This window comes from Diabrotica virgifera, chromosome 3, assembly GCF_917563875.1.
Source record: "Diabrotica virgifera virgifera chromosome 3, PGI_DIABVI_V3a".
Lineage (NCBI taxonomy): Eukaryota > Metazoa > Arthropoda > Insecta > Coleoptera > Chrysomelidae > Diabrotica > Diabrotica virgifera.
The window spans coordinates 121824382-121847062 of NC_065445.1; the positions used below are offsets into that span (position 1 = coordinate 121824382).

At 32.5% G+C, this 22681-nt stretch overlaps 1 protein-coding gene across 1 annotated transcript in view; it reads right to left on the reverse strand.

Annotated features, from left to right (window-relative positions):
- Positions 1 to 22681, reverse strand: part of LOC114336187 (glutamate receptor ionotropic, kainate 2-like) — a 137544-nt gene that overhangs the window by 73377 nt on the left and 41486 nt on the right. Inside the window, exons 8-9 of the mRNA XM_050646884.1 lie at positions 21280 to 21494; positions 14644 to 14857 (exon numbers count right to left, since the gene is read on the reverse strand). Coding sequence (XP_050502841.1) covers positions 14644 to 14857; positions 21280 to 21494 — 429 coding nt within the window. The remainder of the gene's footprint in view (positions 1 to 14643; positions 14858 to 21279; positions 21495 to 22681) is intronic.

Here is a 22681-nt window from a genome sequence, read left to right on the forward strand (position 1 = left end):
AATTCATTGAAGGGTCTAAAAGGGTCTAATGTACACAATGGTCCCCTCTTCAACTTGTTGTGGTCAACTTATCGCAGCGTCTAAACAGCGTTTCAACCTCAACAAATCACAGCAACTTGTCATCACAACTAGTTGCTGGACTTACCGCTGTGTTTAAACGCCCCTTAAAGTCAGCTGAGTTGGGTCAAGATGTTTATCTAACTAGTTGTTGTGACATTTACCACCTGATACAGAGCGCAAAGAAGGGGCTTTGTAAAGCGTCGTTTAAACACAACGATAAGTCACAGCAACTAGTTGTGATGACAAGTTGAAACGCTGTTTAGACGCTGCGATTCAATGCGATACCACCTTCAACCCAACTCCAACTTTGATAAGTTGTGCGATGCACCGTTTACACACAGTGATAAGTTGCAACAACTCGATTGACCTTGATAAGTTGTTTGATTTATCGCTGTGTTTAAACGACCCTTAAAGGATCGTTTAAACACAGCGATATATCAAACAACTTATCAAGGTCAATCGAGTTGTTGCAACTTATCATTGTGTGTAAATGGTGCATCGCACGACTTATCAAAGTTGGAGTTGGGTTGAGGTTGGTATCAACTTATCACAAGGATCGAGTTGTTTTAATTTATCGTCGTGTCTAAACGGTACAGCGATTTATCATTGGACTTGGGTTGTATCAATTTAGGAGAATCTTACCTTATTAGAATTTATTTACATATCCAATTAAATAATGTACAGGGTGATTGATTAGTGGGGTAAAGCTACGTAGATCCGTTATAGTAATAGATAGCAATAAAAGTTAATAACAAAAATTGTAGCCAACTTTGAGATTCACATTTATAAAATTAATTAGAATGTTACATAGGGTGTTCGATAACATAGTGGCAGACAAAACTTATTTTTTTTTATTGGAACACCCTGTATTTTATTTTATATTCAAAATCTTCTTAACTTCGCCATTACAAATGTATAAAGGATTGTTATGTTATACAGGGTATTTTACAAAGTTATAACCAATTTTATATGAAAATTGTAACAAGTTAACTCATTGTATAAATAAAAATAAGCACAAAAGCAATGGATTATTGATGCCATTTTTTTATTTATTATCAAAATTTTCATAAATTATTCTGCTTCTTCTTCTTTTTGTATAGACATGACTGTCTGTTTTTTCAATGTGCCTCTAGTAAGTTGTCGTTCCATCGTTTTCGTGGTCTTACCACTGATCGTCTGCCTATTGGGAAACCGTCTCTCGCTGTCCTGACTACTCTGTTGTCATTCGGCTTATGTGGTCATTCCATTCTATTGTTCTGTTTCTTACCCTGTCTTCTGTCGTATATTTGCACTTCTAGCTCTGTCCCATAGTCTCACCATCGATTTTTCGAAGGGTTTTCATCTCCGCTGTTTCGAGCAATCCTTTTGTCCTCTCTGTGTCGGGTCGTGTTTCTGCCGCGTATGTCATTATTGTTCTGATGACTGTTTTGTAAATTCTGCTTTTCATATCTTTTCCGATATTTTTATTTCTCCATATTGTGTCATTCAGGCAAATCTTTCATTCTGCGTTTAAATTTCTCAAAAATACTTATTAGTTTTCTCAGGATTCCAAAAAAATAATTACATTTAAAAATACATTGAAAATTTTGAGAGCCGTCAAAATTTTGCATTTTGTTCCTTTCCCCTTAAGCTTATAATTTGATACTATGTGGTTTTGCCAATTAATCAACAATAATTAGGTCACTCGATGAATTATACACGTTTGATGTCTCGGATTTCCTAAACCTGTTGTCCGATTTAAGTGATTTTTTTAGTATGTTATAGTCTTATTTTTTAACAATACCAATCTAATAATATTGTTGCTAGACAGGTAAATGTCATTTTATACCAGGTTTTTACACAAAAATAAAATTTTGTTGCATATTGGATTTTTGTCCAATTCATATGAGTCTAAACTGGTATTTATCTAATTATCTATTTAAAAAGGAACCATTTCGGTACATAATTAACTTGACTTAAGTAAACCTGATACCTTTAATAAAAAAGAGCTAATTAATTGAAATATTTAAAAAATGTACTGTAGGTACATTACTTCCTGAAGATGTTCCAACGTTTAATATTGTTGCATGTTTTACTTGCATATGCTTTTTTAAATTAGATGTGCTCGTTTTATAGGAAAGCTTTGCTTTACAAATATTGTGTGTGTGTGTTTTGTGTTTTATTAGCACTGGTTTTTACAACCAACTGGCCAGTAAATTTCATAATGATTTGTTTTAGCCTATAACTTATTATATTACTAACTCAGGGGAGTAATGTGTAGTGTGTGTGTTGAGTAGGTGTCTTGTTACTTTGCAAAGTCGACGTCATTGTCTTTGCAAAGAGACGCTAATTGTATCCGAACGTCTGCAGTCACTCCGGTGAGTACCGATCCCACAAGGACAGAAACTAGTTTCATTTATGTATTAATTTATAATAAACGAAAAATTTCTGACCGTGGTGAGATTCAAACTCACGACCATTCGGACCTTTCGAGCGCTCTTACCACTGAGCCACAGAGGGGGTCTTTACAAATAGGGGGGGGTTTCGGCCCACCCTAGTGTACGTGCATAAATGAAAAAAGATATATTTTTTGTATTCTCTAAGAGTTAGGTATTAATATGTAAAAAGTTTTATGTCCACTTTTAATAAAGGTTCTGAAAAAAAAATCTTCAAAAAATGATTATTTTTGGTCTTCTAAAGTATACTAGTACCTAAAATTCTGGTGATCTGGGTAGTCACGCTACTGGTCCATTGAAAAATGAAAATATCTCGAAAACTATCCTTGTCTACACAAAATACGGAGTAACACGTGAATACCATGTGAACTCATGAAATATTTAGGTCTTTGCCTACAAGCTGTAAAACTTCAGTCAAACAGTCAGAATTCGTGGCAAACAGTTGTTGGTAATAATCCGATACAACTTCTACGAAGTAAGTACCTAATCGGACTCTTCGACTGTTATTTTTCAAGAAGCACGTGCCTGATCCCTTGATCACGCATTTTAAATTACTTTTTCTTTTGCCTAGACAGACGAACAGGGAATGTTGTATACAAATTAAAGTACGGTAATGGTACTTTTTAATAGTGATATAAAATACAGGGTATCCCATTTAAATTTTACTGAAAAAATAATGTACCTACTTGAGTTTTAACTCACCCTTTATTAGATATAAAGTAAATTAGCAATATCAATCATTTTTAAAAATTTTGACAATAAATAAAATATGGCATCAATAAACCATTGCCGTTGTGCTTATTTTTATTTATACAGTGAGTTGAACTTGTTACGATTTTCATATAAAATTGGTTATAACGTATAAAAGCCAGGAGAAACGACACGCCTTTCAGGGGCGTTTAAACACAGCGATAAGTCCAGCAACTAGTTGTGATGACAAGTTGCTGTGATTTGTTGAGGTTGAAACGCTGTTTAGACGCTGCGATAAGTTGACCACAACAAGTTGAAGAGGGGACCATTGTGTACATTAGACCCTTTTAGACCCTTCAATGAATTATAGCTAGTTTTCATCGTAAACAAATAGATCCTGTTACTTTCAAAATATAAAGGTTGGGTATGTTATACAGGGTATTTACGAAGTTATAACCAATTTTATATGAAAATCGTAACAAGTTCAACTCACTGTATAAATAAAAATAAGCACAACGGCAATGGTTTATTGATGCCATATTTTATTTATTGTCAAAATTTTTAAAAATGATTGATATTGCTAATTTACTTTATATCTAATAAAGGGTGAGTTAAAACTCAAGTAGGTAGGTACATTATTTTTTCAGTAAAATTTAAATGGGATACCCTGTATTTTATATCACTATTAAAAAGTACCATTACCGTACTTTAATTTGTATACAACATTCCCTATTCGTCTGTCTACGCAAAAGAAAAAGTAATTAAAAATGCGTGATCAAGGGATCAGGCACGTCAACTTCTGTCGGTTTTTCAACAAAAGCTTTGATGGTTCGCAATACGTATTTGGACGGGTTTGCGAGTGGTTTGTTGGTTTTGGAGCGCCTGAGTTGAAAATATCAACAAAAAACATTCATACATTAAAAATTTAACTTTGTTTCTGGTGAAGCAACACAGTTGGAAAAAGCAGCTGATATAATATTATAATTGTCACCGGAAAGCAAAAAAGGTAACGCACAACTTGGAAGAACCTATAGTTTTCTAACTTCGCTTCTGGTGAAGCAACAGGGTTGGAACAACCAGATATATTATAATTGTGTCACCGAAAAGTGAAAAAGGTAACTCACAACTTGGAAGAGCCTATAGTTTTCTAACTTCGCTTCTGGTGAAGCAACGGAGTTGGAACAAGCAGATATATTATAATTGTGTCACCGGGAAGCGAAAAAGGTAACGCACAACCTGGAAGAACCTATAGTTTTCTAACTTCACTTCTGGTGAAGCAACAGGGTTGGAACAACCAGATATATTATAATTGTGTCACCGGAAAGTGAAAAAGGTAACTCACAACTTGGAAGAGCCTATACTTTTCTAACTTCGCTTCTGGTGAAGCAACGGAGTTGGAACAAGCAGATATATTATAATTGTGTCACCGGGAAGCAAAAAAGGTAACGCACAACTTGGAAGAACCTATACTTTTCTAACTTCGTTTCTGGTGAAGCAATGGAGTTGGAACAAGCAGATATATTATAATTGTGTCTCCAGAAAGCGAAAAAGGTAACGCACAACTTGGAAGAACCTATAGGTTTCTAACTTCGCTTCTGGTGAAGCAACAGGGTTGGAACAACCAGATATATTATAATTGTGTCACCGGAAAGTGAAAAAGGTAACTCACAACTTGGAAGACCCTATAGTTTTCTAACTTCGCTTCTGGTGAAGCAACGAGTTGGAACAAGCAGATATATTATAATTGTGTCACCGGTAAGCGAAAAAGGTAACGCACAACTTGGAAAAACCTATAGTTTTCAGGGACTACCTTTTTCGCTTTCCGGTGACACAATTATAATATATCTGATTGTTCCAACTGCGTTGCTTCACCAGAAACGAAGTTAGAAAACTATAGGCTCTTACAAGTTATTCGTTACCTTTTTCGCTTTCCGGTGACACAATTATAATATATCTGCTTGTTCCAACTGCGTTCCTTCACCAGAAACCAAGTTGGAAATCTATAGGTTCTCCCAAGTTGTGCGTTACCTTTTTCGCTTTCCGGTGACACAACTATAATATATCTGCTTGTTCCAACTGCGTTGCTTCACCAGAAACGAAGTTAGAAATATATAAGTTCTTTCAAGTTGTGCGTTACCTTTTTCGCTTTCCGGTGACAATAATTATAATATTCTGCTTGTTCCAACTGCGTTGCTTCACCAGAAACAAAAGTTAAATTTTTAATTTATGAATGTTTTTTTATATACTGATAACGATTTCCGAAGTGAAACTCGAAACGTCAAGTAAACTTGATTTCAAACTCGAATTGTGACTTATGTCCAAATAAAATAGTAAATCTTATTTTGTATTTCTCACGCCGGTAAGAAGACAATGAAATGACCTTTTTTACATTGGTCCGCATGTATATTTTTTATTTCAGCTTCGAGATGGATGACGTCACTAGTATGTAAATGCCAAAAAATCATAATTTAAAAATATGTCCGGATTTTTTAGTCGTCGGTTTAAGAAATAATGAATTTATTCCATTTGGTTTTGCCACACTGTAGAACGTAGAACTAATAATAATTATTAAGTTACATAATATTTATTTAATTATAAAATTGCATAAAGTTATAAATTTAAAAAGCCATCGTCGTCATCTGAATAGGGAATCTTACTGATTCAAAAACAGCTTTCTTTGAAACACTTCAGATATCAGGACATCGAGATTCATTTTTCGGAAAAATAACAAAGAGTGCGAGCGGAGAAATCAAACTTGTTTGGTTTCGCTGTTTTGCTCTATGATTTCTGCCACTATGTTATCGAACACCCTATGTAACATTCTAATTAATTTTATAAATGTGAATCTAAAAGTTGGCTACAATTTTTGTTATTAACTTTTATTGCTATCTATTACTATAACGGATCTACGTAGCTTTACCCCACTAATCAATCACCCTGTACATTATTTAATTATATATGTAAATAAATTCTAATACGGTAAGATTCTCCTAAATTGATACGACCCAAGTCCAATGATAAATCGCTGTACCGTTTAGACACGACGATAAATTAAAACAACTCGATCCTTGTGATAAGTTGATACCAACCTCAACCCAACTCCAACTTTGATAAGTCGTGCGATGCACCGTTTACACACAATGATAAGTTGCAACAACTCGATTGACCTTGATAAGTTGTTTGATATATCGCTGTGTTTAAACGATCAAGCAACCAGACCGACCATCAAAGTAATAGTCAGTGGGCATATCACACAATATAAATTCGTAAATAAAATTAAGCACTTCTGTTGACTTTCAATAAATTAATATAGAATATTGCACCGAGAAAAAAGTTGCGTACAGGGCCGGCTTTTGTTGGCATTCTTTATAATAATGGAATTATTTTTGATTTACAAAGGTTGCAAATATATCGCACAATGCAAAGTAATGATGAAAATCATATTGATTGGAACCATAAATAAAAATACCTTTTTGTTTATCCTGATTTTGGCATTGAAAGACCAATAATAAAATATACCTATTTATTACGGTAGGTGTGGCTTTCACTAATTGTTTTTGGCTTGGGCTGATACAAGATATAATTTGTTCGTCGAGGTATTTCCTAATAAATTATATTTTTTAATATAGGTTATCGAAAGATAACACAGCCATTGTAACGGCTACAGAAATGTCACAAACTCTGAAAGTTCCAATTCTCTTTGGGTGACAAATGTTCGTTATCGATAACAAGAAACTTTATGTTGAAATCGAATGTCAATATTGTTCTTGTCTTGGAAACCTATCAAAAGTACAGTTTTCCTTTAAAGTCGAATATCGGAGCAAACGAATAAATACCCAAGAAGTACTGTAAGAGTATATTTCTATAAATATAAATATGTAACAATCTAAAAAATAATCAAAAAAGTATTATATGAATCGTTACAATTACACCGATTTGTAACATTACATACACTATACATTCTGTATCATTGTAAATCCAGGATGTCCACCGGTATAAAATGGCGGATTACATATTTTTTCACAACTACTTCAACATGGGTATCAAATGAAAGGGTTTGACTATTAATAAAGAGTTCATTATAGAAAATCCAAAATGGCCGCCAAAAAATGGTGGGTTACATATTATTTAATTTCACAACTACTTCAATATGGGTATCAAATGAAAGGGCTTGACTACTAATAAAGAGTTCATTATATAAAATCCAAAATGGCCGTCAAAAAATGGTGGGTTAGATATTTAATTTCACAACTACCTCAATATGGATATCAAATGAAGGGGCTTGATTAGTAGAAAAGAGTTCATTATAGAAAATCCAAAATAGCTGCCAACAGAATAGTGGATTACATATTTTCGTTGGCATACTGTTATACCCCCATCTACTGTTTTTTTTATTTTTATTGACTTCTAAAAGGCATTTGATCGTAGTAAATATTTTATATTGATCGAGGTTTTAAGAATCATTGGCAAGATTTTCCCAATTATCGCCCCAATTATGTCTCCAACAATTTTTAGTTTGAATAGTATTTTGATTTTGTTTGCGTCGTGTAAATCAGAAATTGTCGTGTATAGAACTCTTTATATATTTTTATTTCGTAAAAATAGGATATCTTGGAATGCGATGACACCCGGACAACATCTGTTTTGACCTGATTGGCCCTTCGGAGACTTGCGTCTGTTATGAAAAATACATGCACTGACACCAAATTTATTATTTTTATTTTGAAATAGGTATCCTTTGGTTGGCAGAGCGAAGTTTAGTTTTTTTATGCATTACGTAGGGGTAATGTATACAAGGAAATGAATCACTTTCTTCATGATTTATTATCAATAATATTTAATCAAGTCAAATTAAGACTATTAGATACCTAATAACTAATATGTAAAAATTACAAAGCAATAACAATTACCTGTTATTATTCTTAAGCGTCGTTTAAACACAACGACAAGTCACAGCAACTAGTTGTGATGACAAGTTGAAACGCTGTTTAGACGCTGCGATTCAATGCGATACCACCTTCAACCCAACTCCAACTTTGATAAGTTGTGCGATGCACCGTTTACACACAATGATAAGTTGCAACAACTCGATTGACCTTGATAAGTTGTTTGATTTATCGCTGTGTTTAAACGATCCTTTAGGAAATCTAAATAAACTTATTTCTCTTCCTGTCGTAGAGGAACATCCGTGAACCACACACGAGTAACCAGACATTTTAACTATTATAATTATTATATAAATGCTCAAACTTGTTAAGTCAAGTATTTACCATACACGCCTACGGACTATCGTAAAACAACCAGAGTGGCAGAATTAGCTGGAATTAGCATGTGTTGGGAACACTTAAAGCAACCAGGTTCGCGCATGCGTCTTCAAAAACGGTACACGTTTTGAGTACGGTCGTGTCATTTCTCTCATAGAAGAGTGGGTGGGGTGATTTCTCTGTGGTTATTATTCTCTGTAAAAGCTACGTAGAAAAAAGTTACAGAACAATGTTTGAGGAGTAACAAGGAAAATGGGCCAAAATCACTGTGAGTGGCAAACTTTGAAAAATCATAGTTTGAAAACTATACGACTTTTACCAAACGTCATTTTAAATAGGAAGGATGGAAGTTTTTTTTGTGTGAAGCAATGCCTATATCTATATCCCCGTGGAAAAAAGTTATGGGGCAAAAAACAAAATTACTATCTTTCGTGTTTTTTTCTTGCTTTTCTTTTGATTATAGTTTTATAAAAAAAATATTTTGACATTAAAATGTGATGTTTCGATAGTAAATTTAACCTGGAATAATTTTCCTGTAGACGTGTTCGTACCAAAAGTGAATAGAACTCACCCTAATTCGCCCTGTGCCTAGGAACTAATTCACTCCTTTCTCAAAAACGCACCCCTTTAAAATGTAGCACTCCGCGGGTTTTTCATATTTAGAGGTCCATTGACTATATGAAACAATAAAACCCCGTTAACGTTGTAATTCCTTTCTAAAATACATAATCAATAGCCTATTAAAAGTATACGGATAATTAAGTTCTTGTTTAAATTAAGTTAATCTTTCGCATTTGAAGTTAAATTTTTTTAATGAATAATAGTATATTGTGCAACAAGTGCAGAAAGGTACTAATTTCTCACGAGTTTGAAAAGTTGCGGTACGAGCGCAAGCGAGTGCCGCAATTCAAACGAGTGAGAAATTACCTTTCTGCACGTGTTTCACACTATACTTTTTCTACAAGCACAGTTTTTCCTAAAAATAAAAATCACAATTTCCAAACGACGATTAATTATAATAGGTACATATGTGATAAATTCTAAACTGTATTTAATTAATACCTACTAATCAATTTAAATTCCTTACACCTAAATAAATTGCACAGAAATCAGTTAAAAAATTAATGCACTGCCTTAATTTTTTTAAATTTAAACAATTATTACACATTATTGACATTATATTTATGCAGTCACGGATTTACACAAAACCTACTTCATTCGACGTCTCTTGCACAGGTTGCTAAATCCTTATTGGTTATTTGATAATTATAAAATGTGTAATAAGAATAAAATTGTAAAATAAAACAGTTGTAACATCCATAATTTAGTTTCTATGCTATAGTTAAATATAATAATAATTGTCTTATAGGTTATATATTTGTCTAAAGTTTAACCACGGATGTAAACAGAATATAACGTTACTCAGAATGCGGTAGTCCACGGATGTAAACAGAATATAACGTTACTCAGAATGAGGTAGTCAACTGTGCAGAAAAGAACTTTGCGGAAAAATTCAAACAAGCTTATATTTTTCTAAAACTTTTTTTGTTAGTTTATATACATGTTAAAGTAAAAAGTTCTACTCGCAGATTTGGCCGCTAATTGTTTATTAATTGTTTAAACAATAACAACTGTTTTGTATAAATAATTTTAAAAATATCGTTAAATTCATCATTTTACTTTGATCAAATATGTTTCTATTTTGTTTTTGAATATGTTGGATCCGAATATGGCATTGCAATTTGAAAATTCTTATACAGAAGCTCTTATACAGTATGTCTGAGTAGCTAGGAACCACATGGAAAACTTTTTTATTATCAATTTTACGAAAAAAAGTTATTCTTGATAAAATGCTCTGGATAGTCAAAAATCTAAAACTCAACCATCAGATATAAAATTTTATCAATTTTATACGAGTTATGTCAAAAATATGAATTTCGTTAAAAAGTTTCGTTATGAATTTCGTACCTTTATATTCCAGAATATCAAAAAATGCTATTATGAAAAGTTGTTTGAAATTAAAAACTATGTTTAAATATACAATTACATCATTCTAATCGAAAAAAAAATTCAATTTTTTCTCTAATTACGGATACTTATCATTTTATTACAATTATGATAACTATTTTATTATCACTTTTACGAAAAAAAGATATTCTTCATAAAATGTTCTCCCTAGTCTAAAATCTAAGATACAACCATCTGATATCAAACTTTTTTAATTTTATACGAGGTATGTAAAAAATGAATGTTTCTTAAGAGTTAAATGCCTTTATTATTCACAATATTTTAATTAGAAGGATATAATTGAACACTAAAACAAATTTTTTAATTCCAAACAACTTTTTTTAATAACAATTTTCGATATTGTGAAATGTAACTGTACTTTACTCTTGAGTGAAATTCATATTTTTTGACATAGCTCGTATAAAATTAATTAAATTTGATATTTGATGATTGCTTCTTAGATTATATACGATGCAGAGTATTTTATAAACAATAACTTTTTTTCGTAAAACTGATAACAAAAAAGTTATCAATAGGTTCGAAGTTACGCAGACATACTGTAAAAGAGCTAAAAAAAATTTTTTTGCTGAACATTCATTATTGTTGAAGCTTATTATTAAATGTATTTTAGGTAAGTTTTACAGAAAAAAGTTTTGATCACTTTGCATAAACATTTTTTTTAGTTGGTAATTTTCGGTTTTTGTATTACATTTTTGTTATCTGTCTTAATTTTCTCAAAAAGAAATAGTCTATTTCATTTCTAAAGTAAAATAATTTAGTGCATTTTAAAGATTACATCCTAAGCTTTAAGAAAGCACTTAGAAAACTGTAATGGATCTGTTCAAACTTGAGTAATACCGTCTTAAATTGGTGGTAATCCTATAAAACTACGAAGATTTCAAAAATTACATTTGGCACAATTACATTTTAATAATAATTGTTACTATGAAACGCTTACAATTTTGAACATCTTTAACAACAAAATACTTGAATCACAGAATATATCCTGGTCAATTCTCTGCTTGGATCTTCCATAAATAACAAACAATTAACTCTTTATTAAGTTCACGTCTTAAATCAATTATTTATCAAATACACTATCAATATTATTTAATCAACAACTCAAAATTTTTCCGATGAGATGTCAAATATTTAAAATTGTCACTGTCTTGTCATCATATTCTATTTGACTCAGTGCGTTGTATGAGAAAGATAGCGAATGTTCGATTTGGAAAATATCACCTCGGACATGGTGTCAATTTTTTTTTCAAATCCTGAAAAAACTAATAAATATTTTTAAAAAATTTAAACGCAGAATGAAAGACTAAATTATTATCGAAGGCCGAAAGTCCCTTAGAATAAATAAAAAGTTTATTTTGAACGAGATACTTAAAATTAAAAATCACACTACATTTTCTCTTAGTTTTCACCCCTGTACCTTATTAAAATAAATATTACAGAAGTTTTCAGGGACTTTCGGCCCTCGGTAAGAACGTAATTTTTCATTCTGCGTTTAAATTTTTCAAAAATATATTAGTTTTCTCAGGATTTGAAAAAAATGAATACCATTTAAATAGCAATAGAGCCGAAACTACATACCCATCCCCTTAATTCCCATCGAGCAGCGGTCAATTATAATATTGCAATTGATTACAGTTTATAGCAAATTGCTGCTAAAAATCTAGCTGGACAAATAATAATAAACCTTGTGTATCCACCTTGTAAGGCATTTAAGTTTAAAGGTGAAACCCCTGGATGGTGTTGCTCCACTGGTCATGTCAAATAGACGCCGTTTGTTGGTTTCAGCAACGGGCCTTACTCTGTTCATTTTTTGACTCATATAACAAAGAAAATAATACATCTGTCGGATATCTTCTTCTTCTTCAAGTTCCGCTCCTATCAGTGATTGGAAGTAATTCTTGCAATTAAAATTTTGTTTGTTACGCACAAGATTGTATAGCCACGAGATTGTTTGGATTTGATTTTGTCCTACATTATAATATAATTATTATGGAACTATTATGGAATATTATTCCATAATAGCTCTTGTTTTCTTTGTTTAAACTTTGTTTTGCGATGTATCCACGATAATTTTCAGAATACGTCTGTAACACCATATTTCGAATGCTTCCGAGTTTTTAATGTTGTATTGTTTCAATGTCCATTCCTCATCCCCATACAAACGGGTGGAGGAAATATAACACCGAAGCATTCTTATCCGGAGCGATATATTGATAATGCGATTATAGAAAAGTTTTTCCATTGTGTTAAAAATTGACCGTGCAAATTCAATGCAGTATCTTATTTCTGTTGTCTAATCAGAATCTTCTGTGATCCATGCTCCAAGGTAATTGTACTAAGATATTTGCTCAATTTCTGTATTATCTAGTACTAGCTTAACTTTGATATTTTGTGCTTTTGTAAATACAATGGACTTGGTTTTCTTCAAATTTACTTTTAGTCCATAAACGTTGAAATGTACCTATATATAGTTGTTGAGCAAGGTGTTGCAGTCCTTCTTGTGTTCCCGCCAGAAGGACGGTATCGTCAGCATATCCTACTAAATTATTAAGTGGCCCACCGGTTACTATTAGGTCCTCACTGACTTCGGCCAACGCTAATTATGAATGGCTTCACTGTATACTTTAAACAACAATGGTGATAAAATACACCCTTGGCGCACCCCACGGCTAATCTGGATATCCTGTCAGTTCATTTCAACTTTGACTTTCGCTGTTTGATTCCAATAGATGTTACATACAGTGAGGACGTTTGAGTTGGAATAAATTCATTTCCTCGAGAATGGGCTACTCTGGAGATAAATTACAAATCAGGTGGATTTTCATTTTTAAATTATAATTTTTTGGCATGTATATCATACTAGTGCCGTCATCCATCTGGGCGTGATGACGCAATCGATGATTTTTTTAAATAGGAATATGGGTCGTGTGATAGCTCATTTGAAAGGTTATTAAATTCTCTATTCAATAATATAAACGTTAACAATATTATTTATACAGAGTGCCCAAAATTTTTTTTTGAATTAAATTAATTGAAACAAAAAGAAGAATGTATATAATTTATTTAATTCGAAATACAATTGTCCGACACCAGGAAACAATGTTTATTTGATAAATAAATATTGTTTTTCGCTTAAATTCAATATTAAAGCTGCCACCCACCTGCCTCTTAGTAGTTTGAACATTTAATTTAAGCGAAAGGGGTCGTGTGATAGCTTATTTGAAAGGTTATTTAATTTTCTATTCACTAATATAAACATTAACATAATTATTTATACAGGGTGCCCAAAATATTTTTTTAATTCAATTAATTGAGACAAAAAGGAGAATGTATATAATTTATTTAATTCGAAATACATTTTAATGCTGTCAGAAAACAGAAAAAATGTTAATTTGAAAAATAAACATTGCTTTTCGATTAAATTAAATCTTCAAACTGCTAAGAGGCAGGTGGGTGGCACCTTTAATATTGAATTTAAGTGAAAAACAATATTTATTTATCAAATAAATATTTTTTCCTGTTTTCGGAGAACAGTAAAATGATATTTCGAATTAAATAAATTATATGCATTCTTCTTTTTGTCTGAATTAATTTAATTCAAAAAAATTTTTTGTGCACCCAGTATAAATAATATTGTTAACGTTTATATTATTTAATAGAGAATTTAATAACCTTTCAAATGAGCTATCACACGACCCCTATTCTTATTTAAAAAATCATCGATTGCGTCATCACGCCCAGATAGATGACGTCACTAGTATGATATACATGCCAAAAAATTATAATTTAAAAATGAAAATCGACCTGATTTGTAATTTATCTCCAGAGTCGTCCATTCTCGAGGAAATGAATTTATTCCAACTCAAACGTCCTCACTGTATAATTCTAATGTCTCTGCTGTCTATGTTTATCGAGTCAGCTAGTGTAATATTAATCTAATTGTGAATTGTGATACAATTGTACCACGTCATTTTCTTACGAAAAATAGACCATGTGCTCAAATGAGGGTTAACCAGTTTGTCATAAATAAATTAAATATAGACAATAAAGGATTGGAGATTGTCCTTAGCTTGTCAAAATAATTATAATACAGGGAATTAGTCTAAAAATTATATTTTTATAGAACCATCTAAATACTATTATTTTACAAAAATCTGGACACTTACTTTCTCTATTATCTCCCCAACTAAACCATTCCATCTTTTCTCAGACGCATCCCAATTTCCATATTTTTCAGTCAATTCAAACTGAAAGTTAAATCCGATGATTTTGGCAATTCCTGCTATTAAATCCATGGAATAGCCTTCATATCTATTGTTTCCTGTCAATACTTCTCCCTCGTAAGAAACGTTTCTGTATCTTAGGTACGGTTCCCCAATTCTACGATATGTCATAAATTAAAAAAAGATTAAGTCAAAGTTTTCAATCTAATAAAATTTAAAATAATATTAAATTAAAAACCTTATTGGGGCCATTTTCCTGGTTACACCTTCGTGGCTTCTAAACGTGCAAGCCAAACGGATGATGGAGCAAAAAGAAGATGAGGGAATTCTACAATTTGCAATTCACAACTCATTTTTTCAGCGCGGTTTTTAATTTAATATTATTTTATATTTTATTAGATTGAAAACTTTGACTTTGTCGCTATTACATCCATGGCATTTCGTTAGTTGCAATTCGAGGCTAGTAGGCCTGAATTATTTTAGTTTTTTCAGAGATAGCTACATATGCATTCTCTGATGATAAACTAACAAGTTTTGAAAGCGGTCAGAGTGTTGTAGCGCAATCTGAACGAACTGAAATAAGACGGCTCTGGTCTCGTTTTGCGACGAAATGAAAAATGTTTATTCATTTTAAAAAACATATTGTTAATAAGACGTCGATAACCGCCGTATACTTCGTTTTATTTATTTGTTTTGAAATATTTAGTGTAATTTGTAAAAACGAAAAAAAAAAAGAATTGGCAACCTATGTAGAAAATGTATCCATTTGGAGAGAGTTATGTTAGAGTGTAGGACGGAATAAGTTTTATATAAGTTAGGTACGGACAATGATGTAAATTGGTCATTGACGTTAAAGACCGGGCATTGTCGTGAATGTCAATTTCCTCTGGTTATTAACGACAATACCCGGCCATTAACGACAATAACATTAGCTATTGGTCAATGTTGTAAAAAAAATAATACACCGATGGCTCTAAAATGGAAGAAAGCTCAGGATGCGAAATATACTCCAGTTCACTGAACCTTAGTATAAAATGGGGTAGTATGGGCAAAAATGCCAGCATAGTCCAGACTGAGCTGGCTGGTATCTCCATAGCCTCAAAAGAGATAACCCGAAAAGGTATCACCGGTAAAACCATAATAATCTGCACAGACAGCAGACAAGCGCTACTAATTATGAATAGACCACGTGTCACATCAGGGTTAGTCATGAAGTGTCATGAGTCACTAATCCAAACTTCGGATGGTAACAATATCATCCTGAGGTGTGTTAAAGAACACAATGGATATAAAGGCAACCGCATTGCTGACCAGCTAGCAGATAGGAAGGCAGCAAGCCTACGACTCTAAGCCGATGCCGCACTGCAGGATGCTAGATGGTGGCTTGGAGGGTGAATTTTAAAGGTGAATGGTGGAGGGTCGCTGCATCCTGGGCGCAGTGAAAGAGTGAAGTGAAGTTAGAAGTCAGTATCCAACTGACTGCTGAGGAATCGTTTGTTTCATTTGTTACGTTACATTTGGTTTGTTTTTTAGCATATCGTCATATTAGAGGTAAAACTCACTCACTAAACTTTTCAGAAAGTGGAGAAAAATCGACTTAAAAGCAAAAATTGTTTTTAAATTCACCTGACTTGAATATTGGATTTTTTTAATGCAACTGCAAAGAATAAATAAAACAGATATTTTAAGCTATGTTTCGTCACATAGTGGGCCTGCTGGGTCCCAAATTGCCGTTCTTTTATACACAGCACTTATTACGCTTTCCTCCATAGCGAGGCTATCCGGATGGATTATCAAACACGACTGATATGGGTGGATAGACGCCTGGCGGACCACCGGATGGTTAGATGGTAGTGGGAGGCCACTGCGGCTACCGTCATTGTATTATTCGTGGTATAAGTAGCTGGATGGTCGCCAGGCAGGTATCTACCATCCACCATCCTACCAAACTTCCTGCAGTGCGGCATCGGCCTTTTGGCCTGGTGATCTTTTTGGCTGGTCAACTACAACAATCGCGGAAATTGCTGAATGTCCCTCCCACATACAAACCGTGAAAAAGTGGGAAGAAGGGCCAGGATCCTGTAGACTTGCCAAGGTAACACTAAGGAACCTTGGGAAGTCAGCATCAGAAAATTACTTGGAAATGACCAGGAAAAACGTACTCTTGACAATTGGTTTTTCAACTGGTCATTATCAACTAAGCAACCACTTCTACACTGCGGCTAGTAGACACACCTATATGCAGAGAGTGTGAACGAGACGACGAAACTATCGAGCATGACCTATGTGAATGTACGGAGTTATCGTCAACACGAGAGTATGCGTTCGGCGAGTCCTGGCCTATGGACAATGGCCTAATGGCGACAGCTCCCTGGAAGAATACACAATGGGTCAATTGTGGCCTAAGTGCTGTGGGACTTGACTCGCCCTGCCTACTCTACAGATACAGATACAGAGAAGTTTTAATAGACTTGCAGACTTGCAGATGTTAGGTTTGGAGTAATAATATATCCAGTATGATTTAAAGAGGTGATCATTAACTAATCAACAATCAGCCCTGTGATGTATCAAACACGTTATAAATAACGTGCACGTTATCCTGCATTTACGTTAAATTCTACAAATTGATGTGATGTATGACAAATAACGTTTCTCAAAAACGTTATCTGTAGCATAACAGGTTCATTTTAACGAGACCTATTTTACCTCTTGTTATAAAATAACGTGTGGTATAAAGAATAAATAAATATAAAAAATGGACAATTTAGTCCAGAATTTTGTCAGATTGTAAACGTTGGGTTATTAAAATAATGTCCAAACCCAAAGCATTCCATCTCCACCATTTCCTCCTTCCACGTCCTAACCAACTCGCCAACACGCACTAGCCAAGCGTGGCGTTTTAATGGCTAAAACCCCAAAGGCAAATTTCCATGAAAGACGAAAAGATGATGCTATTAGAAGGTTTCTTAAAGTTATTTTTTATAAATAGTGCATTATTTTTTGAGGTTATGTTATTTGAAAACAAAAACATTTTATTCATATAAATGAAGAAAACATACAGATTACAGAGACCAGTTTGGCCAGATTGGGTAAATCCAGTTGAATGTTCGTTTTGTAGTTTATTTCAATCCTTGTTGAGCCATTTTATAATATAACAACACGACAAGCAAAAATTAAATAAAATGCACAATAGAAAGAACACCTCACGGACCAAGGACCGGGAATTTCAAACAATATCTTGGTTTTGGTGCTAGATGTGCGATGAACAAGATGCGTACTTCGCTGCACGCTGCATGTTTATGTCTGTCTTCCTCTAACTTATTCAATTTCTTTATACTGTTATTCTTGTCGCGCAAGACAATACTTTAACGTTTTGAAAATATCATGCTCGATAACGTGCACTTTAAAAACATATGATACATCACATCTAATTTTCGGCAACACGTTATATAGGCTGTTATAATCAAACGTTATGTTACCATAACGTTATTTATAACGGGCTTGATACATCATAGGACTGAATGTTATTCCAAATTGTCACGCTGTTATCGGAAACTGCGGATAACGGAAACGGTATTATTTCTAATTTACCATTACCCCCACACACTACACATAAGAATTACACAATGAAACTCTTTGGCAGTAAGGTATATGTTGGCCCCACTTTGGATTCAAATCTGGCAAGGTGTGCTCTATTTAATGGACAGTCTTATCAAGCAGTTATGGAAGCTCGTGAAACACTACGTGTTAAAGTACGTATAAAATTGTTTGATTTATAAATTAAATCGCGTATTCATGCTACTTTTCATTTTTCATTTCCACGAAACTTTAGATCTAGTCAATTCGAGATAATATTACGATTCTCAATATCACGTAAGCCGGTTCTGACATCTCTCGATGCTTCCGGAGACGAACAGAAAGAGCTGAGAACTAGTTTTGACCCTTTTTAGACGCAAGGCGCCAGAATGCCTAGTAGACCAGGGCCTAGATTCCGTGCACTGTAGATATCTACATGTCGCTTTCTATCGATATTTGAATATCAAAATATTTGAATTTTTAGCTTTAATTGAATTATTTTCTAGTTTTGTTAGGTTATACTCTAATTGATAAACTAGAGCAAAACTAGAAAATAATTCAATTAAAGCTAAAAATTCATATATTTTGATATTCAAATATCGATAGAAAGCGACATGTAGATATCTACAGTGCACGGAATCTAGGCCCAGGGCGCATCTGTAAAAATATTAGTACATTTGGACGTTGAGAGGTGACTCAAATTTTTTTGCAGAAATTGCTTGAAAATAACTCAAATAATAATATTTGAGTTATCCTCCCTCTCAAAAAGGTCCGGAACATTGTTTAAATAATCAAAATGTCAAAAAATGAAGGGAAAATTTGATTTTTTTCTTCGTTTTTTGATTATAATTTTAAAAGTATTCATTTCCGAGAAAAGTTGTACTAACATAAAAGTTGCGTAAATAAATTTCCTACAATAAAGAATGGGTTAAAATTTTTAAACATAGTCACCCTTGATGCAAAATAGCAATAATTGCAAAAAAAAAACATACAAAAACAAGTATTCGCATTTTATGTTTTTCAACCATTTATGCTACACTTAAGACCTTCATATTTCACCCAAAAAAACGTTATGATACACTAAAAAAATACTGTAAATTTCCTTAAGATCGGTTCAATAGATTTGCAAAATAAATTTTGGAATCCAGCTTTCGCAAAAAAAACTAATTTTTTCAAAATGTTACAGGACTGAAAATAAAGCAGATAGCAAGTTGAATTTTTTTTGCATATAGAAGTGTACTGTACCTTTCATTTGAAATTTGCAAAATTAAAATCGATTAACTACCACGGCGTCAGGAATTTTTTTAAATAAACATTAATTATTGGTGCTACGCGCAGGACAGCGGATACTCTATCACTCTATAAAAACACATACTCTATCCTTTGAAATAACACTTTTTTTAGAAAAAACTTTTTTTGTTCATATATTTTAACTTGGAGAATAAAAGTTTAATATTTTTAAACATATGCAATTGTTTAAACAATATTTCACAAACAATAATAAAATTAGTTTGATTTTTGTGGAATTAAAATATTAAAATACAACAAAATATAGAGTACGAAAATAATATATTAGATAAAGATTGGAAGAAATTTTGGTGGAAATCAACTTGTGTGAATCGAACACAGCTGTCCTGCGCGTAGTACCAAAAATTAATGTTTATTTAAAAAATTTCCTGACGCCGTGGTAATTAATCTATTTTAATTTTGAAAATTGCAAATGAATGGTACAGTACACTTCTATAAGCAAAAAAAATTCAACTTGCTATATGATTTATTTTCAGTCCTGCATCATTTTAAAAAAATGAATTTATTTTGCGAAAGCTGGATTGCAAAATTTATTTTGCCAAAATTTATTAAACCGATCTTAATGAAATTTACAGTGTTATTTTACTATATCATAAGTTTTTCTGGGTAAAATATGAAGGTCCTAAGTTTAGCATAAATGGTTGAAAAACGTAAAATGCGAATACTTGTTTTTGTATGTTTTTTTTTTCGCAATTATTGCTATTTTGCAACAAGGGTGACTATTTTTTAAATTTTTAACCAATTCTATATTGTAGGAAATTTAATTACGCAACTTTTATGTCAATACAACTTTCCTCAGAAATGAATAGTTTTAAAGTTATAATCAAAAAACCAGTAAAAAAATCGAATTTTTCCTTCATATTTTGACATTTTGATTATTTAAACAATGTTCCGGACCATTTTGAGTGGGAGGATAACTCAAATATTATTATTTGAGTTATTTTCAAGCAATTTCTGCAAAAAAATTTAAGTCGCCTCTCAACGTCCATCTCAAAACAGATGCGCCCTGGATTATAGATGTATTTTATTCTTTACTCGATGTTATTCTTTTTGTTCCAGGCCCGGTGTAGAATAGTGAAGAACATAGAGTCGTAGAATATAAGAGAGAATTTGTGTAGGATAGATTCAGTCGTTAGATAAATATCGCGAGTTTTATTTTGACTATAAAATATAAGTGCGCGATATAAAATAAGTTAGATATAAATTGTATGTAGTATATTAGTATATGTTTTTAGTTTATTAATTTATTTTGTTATAAATTATTGTAAATAATAAATAGAACATAAATCAGGTTTTCATTTAAAACAAAGTTAATAAATAAAGTGTTAAAAATAATAAATCAGTAAAATCATTACAATATAAAACATATATCATAATGTTAATTTATTTCAAAATAAAGAATTTCTTTCCATTTATGCTCGAAATCGAATTTTGTTTAAACACTTTCTAACACTAGTTAGGCTACGGTCAGACAAGCGACAATTTACGGCGCTGTAAGAGCAGTAAAATGAAGCGTGAAAAATGGGTCCTAGCCTATATTACTACGTTGCTGCGCGATATTTTACAGCTCAGTCTGACCGTGCACTACACTCACCGTCGGATCCATTTTCGCCCTTCATTTTACTGCTCTTACCGCGACGTAAATTGTCTCTTGTCTGGCCTTAGCCTCAGAAACTAATAACTAGATTTTCTTACCTGGATGAGACGATTACTGTAATTTTTTGTAAATTTAGAATAGCAGCATCTATAGTCTGATTGTAGTCTCTAGCCAAATACAGTGTTTCATTACTGGAGTACCATGTAGCAATAACAGAATCGTCTATTATATCTATCACGTGAATATTAAAATCGATCCGCTCACCTTCATCATTAAATTTTATTGGCCCTGTTAAGGTAAGTGACGGTTTGTTCTAGAACATACATAGATGACTAATTTTACAGTTTCACGTTATTATTTACTAAAATATCTACTTGTGACATAAAACTACAAGCTAAAAGTATATTTGGCCAAAATTAGTTTATGTTGAAAGTAACTCCACTGGTCCATTATACTGTTTTCTTTTTCCTCAGTGGCGGATCTACAGGGAGGGAAAAGGGGAAATCCCCCTCCCCCTAACAAGATCCAAAATTAAAGAAAAATAATTGTTGAAAAATAATAGTTATTTATGATATAAGTGTTAAAAGTACACGTTTAAGGCACGCATGTGAAAGTTTGTAAATATATTGTAATTCGCTATCGCTCATTCTGCAATTCACATGAGTGCCTTAAAAATGTACTTTTTAACACGCATATCATACAATATTTTTTCTACAAACGTAATTACAGGACAATATCTAAAAAAACTTTTACTTGAACTTGACTGACATTACATTTTTATATTTTTTTGACATTACATCAAAATTGTCTATACGGTCAATACGAATTGCAGTTCCTTAAAAATATTTTAAAGCACTAGTGCCTTAAAGTAGGATTTTTATAACGCACGCATGGAGTGCTAAAAATTGCATTTTTAACACGGTTGTAGAAAAAAATAATTAAGGGAATTTAATGCATATAAATTATTATTTGTGTCTTTTATGTAGTTTAGGTTTACCTTTTTTGTCTTTTGGAAGTTTCCCTCCCAAGGCAAATGACTAGATTCGCTACTGGTTTTCCTAGCTAAGCAAAAGTACATAAAGAAGCTCTTGTCAAGTTATCTCTTCTTCTTAGCTCAAAAAAGCTTCTTAACCCCCCGTTAGTCACTAGGATAAACGGAGCATCAAGAGTCGCTACGGTGTCAGAGACCGACAATTTTAAAAAAATAGTTATTGCTATAAAATTCATACAAATATTTTATATTGTGTATAGGAATGACTAAAAAATATTTTTGAAAATGTTTTATTGAAAAACGACAGATATAAAATGAAAAACCCTAGTATAACAATATACATATTGTTATTTGTAATATAAAAATATTCGCTAGGAACCGTTTCCCATAATTCCAAACGTTTTTGTTCGGCTTCAAAGAACATCTATAATAAGATTTGACCAAAACTTACCGATAAAATGCAATAATAAGATGCTAAATCTTTACCTGAACTGCAAGTTATGCCAATA